Source organism: Rhinopithecus bieti, unplaced genomic scaffold, assembly GCF_001698545.2.
Source record: "Rhinopithecus bieti isolate Rb0 unplaced genomic scaffold, ASM169854v2 scaffold_26569, whole genome shotgun sequence".
NCBI lineage: Eukaryota > Metazoa > Chordata > Mammalia > Primates > Cercopithecidae > Rhinopithecus > Rhinopithecus bieti.
Window position 1 is genome coordinate 165,295 of NW_016811895.1, and position 3,040 is coordinate 168,334.

The 3,040-nt window shown below is 46.5% G+C and overlaps 1 protein-coding gene across 1 annotated transcript; it reads right to left on the reverse strand.

The window, feature by feature from the left end:
• Window positions 1-1,789: 1,789 nt before the first annotated feature.
• TAS2R60 (taste 2 receptor member 60) lies at window positions 1,790-2,740 on the reverse strand. Its single transcript, XM_017895263.1, has one exon. It carries the CDS (start codon window positions 2,525-2,527, stop codon window positions 1,790-1,792), a length of 738 nt encoding a protein of 245 aa, XP_017750752.1. The 5' UTR covers window positions 2,528-2,740.
• Between the last annotated feature and the right edge of the window lie 300 nt (window positions 2,741-3,040).

Here is a 3,040-nt window from a genome sequence, read left to right on the forward strand (position 1 = left end):
CAGGCTGGAGTGCAATGGCACGATCTTGGCTCACCGCAACCTCCGCCTCCCAGGTTCAAGCGATTCTCCTGCCTCAGCCTCCCGAGTAGCTGAGATTACAGGCATACGCCACCACACCCAGCTAATTTTGTATTTTTAGTAGAGACGAGGTTTCACCATGTTGGTCAGGCTGGTATCCAACTTCCAACCTCAGGTAATCCGCCAGCCTTGGCCTCCCAAAGTGCTGGGATTACAGGCGTGAGCCACTGCGCCCGGCCTATTTTCCTTTTTTTAAAAAAATCTTTCACCAAAACCAGTAGTACTTTTGTAAAAATATTTTTAATCAGTTTATTTTAAAGAAATCATTTGTTATCTACAGAGGCAAATACCACAGAGATATGGGAGGAGAAGAGCTGGGGACAATATCACATTTAGTGACAAAGAGATTATGTGTGCCCCTGTAGAAATAAACATGTTTCAGCAGAACAGGGAAGCAGGAGAGGACTGGAAGGCACACAGGAGGATCCTGCAAGTGACTCAGGAGCACAGGGGCACAGGAGCACAGGGGCACAGGAGCATAGGGGCACAGGGCACGGGGCACAGGAGCAAAGGGGCACAGGGGCACAGGGGCACAGGGTCGGGGAGGAGCGAGACATATAAGGGGATTGTTTTCAGGGAAAAAGTTTAGAGGCATATTTGTTGAAGAAGGGAAGGACAATAAAGAGGAAAAGTTCGAAGATTTGTGTAGAAGTAGAAATTCTTGACCTAGCAGCAGAGAGAAAACGGGCAGGAGCAGGTGGGCTAGGAGCACAGATGTCAGCCTTGAAAAGCCAAAAACAGAGACCAGTCCTCTAATGTAGAGGAGTGTGGTGAGGTAAAAACTAGGAAAGGAGGCCGAGAGATTTTAAAGTGAATGGAGGAGAGTTGAGGGTTGTCCGGTATGAATGATTCAAGGGATAGCTGAACTTAAGGAACGTGTGAGAGGAGCTGGGAAAAGCAGAAAGGCAGCCTGCACATTGTTCAGCAAACACAAAGGCTTTTTCTTCTTAAATCTTAGGTCTTAGGCAGATGTAGATAAATTTCCCCATGTGACTAGGGGAATTACAATAGGCCCCAATATCAACCAAAAGAAGTTACATCTGAACCCACAGACCTTAACAAATACAGAAGAGACTAACAGGCTGGGCTATTATAGAGAACATGAACCACATAAAAATCATAGACCCCTAGCACTCAGAGGGATCTCCAAAGGTCGTCGGAGAATACACACACCCCTGACAACACACTCTGCTGCACACATGCACCAATTACACTATGCTCTGTGTACCAGAAACTCTTCCATGGAAAGGAGAGAGGCATCACAGTAGATGGCCGGAAAACTGTGAATTGATGAGAAGGGAAAGATGGTTCACAGGACAAAGCCTGAGAAAACTGCATTCCAAAACTATGCCCCAGTTCGATTCAACAGGTAAAATATTGCATGATGTTTGAGGATCTTTGTATCCAGTTCCCAGAATGACTATTTTAAACACCAAGAGATCGATCACAGGAAAAATAAAGGCTCCACATCAAGTCCCACAGGAACCATGGACATGTGAACTACACACTTGCTGAGTACATAACGTGACACTAGCCCATATTTCAGGACCTTTACTCTCACCTTGAATCCTATTTCATTGAAGTCATTTTTCTAATCGTTAACTATAGCAACAGGGAGAAAACATTCAATGTGGCAAAGAGAGAAGCTATGACCCTTTGAGTCCATGCCTTCTCCACAGGAATCTCCTTGAAGTTTTTCACCAGCTGTGGCTCAAGGTGTCCCGCACCTTGAGGAACGGCACCTCTCCAGCACAGCTCTCAGCCTGCAGTTGCTGAAGAGCAGAATGATGGGGTGAACTGCTGCACACAGATAAATCACTGACTCCCCTACCCAGAATTTAAAGTCCAGAGGTGGAAAAATACCTGCGGCACTGAACACCAGTGACAGGAAATATGAGATGAAGAGCATGGCAAAAGAAAGGAGAGCCAGCAGAGCCTTTACGTGTGCCTGCACACTGGGTTCTCGGAATCCTGAGGTTGTAAGGAGAGCCTTCTCCATGTGTTTTCCCAGGGACGTGATGAGCAAAGTCATGCAAATGAAAAAGACAGCAGTGGACATTGTCCAAGTAATCATTTTTAGAGGGAAAAGGTAGAATTTCTCACAGTAGCTCCATATGCTATTGCCAGTGACATTCCAAGGTTGTAGATGGTTCCTTAAATAATTCTGATATATTCTGTGGTTGCCTATGAAAAATAGAATGGTGGTGAAGCTGGAGAGCCCTACAGAGCTGAAGAGCATCCATGGTACCCACTCAAACAACTTGTGCTTTAGCCAGAGGAAGACAAGGTGGGTGAAGGTGGCAATTTTCACACAATAGAAGACACTGAGCCAGCTAGAGAACCACAGGGTGGCAGCATTCAGGAAGTCCCACTGGAAAGCTAGAAACTGCAGTACAGGGTTGTATGGGAAGGCCATCGGATACAGCAAAACATAAATGGTCTTGCCCATTACCACCTACTGCAGACAAAAGCTAAAGGACCCTAGGCTAACCAGTAACTTATCACAAGGCAACAACGTTCTCCGTAGCACCCACTCCATACCCAAAGCAGCAGTGATGAAGCCATTGCCTGCTATTGCTACCAGGCACAAAAGGAGTAAAATGATAACCAAGATGATGGCCTTCTCATCAGTCACCGAAGATCCTAGAACCATGTGGTCTCCATTCATCTCTCCGGTGGACAAGATGGGTCCCAAAGCTTCAAGGGCTCTTTCTGTTGGGTTGCCCTGGAAGGTCTTGTAGGATATGGTTGTCCCTCCACCTGCCCCGAGTGCAGAGGCTAGGCCAGAGTAGAGGACACAGGCTATCAGCAGAGGGTGGAGACGTTTTTTCTTCTCAGAGTAGATGCAAATATTGTCAAGGCTCAATTTTCAAAGTCCCCATACCTGCCCAAAAATTTGCCTGCTCTTCTGCCTATTCTCTGCCCAGGTCAACATCAAAGTGGATAATATATCAGGCCCTGG

What these genes read in the sequence shown, in the direction of transcription:
- TAS2R60 (XM_017895263.1), bottom strand. Translation starts at nt 2,527, where the DNA reads ATGGGCAAGACCATTTATGTTTTGCTGTATCCGATGGCCTTCCCATAC.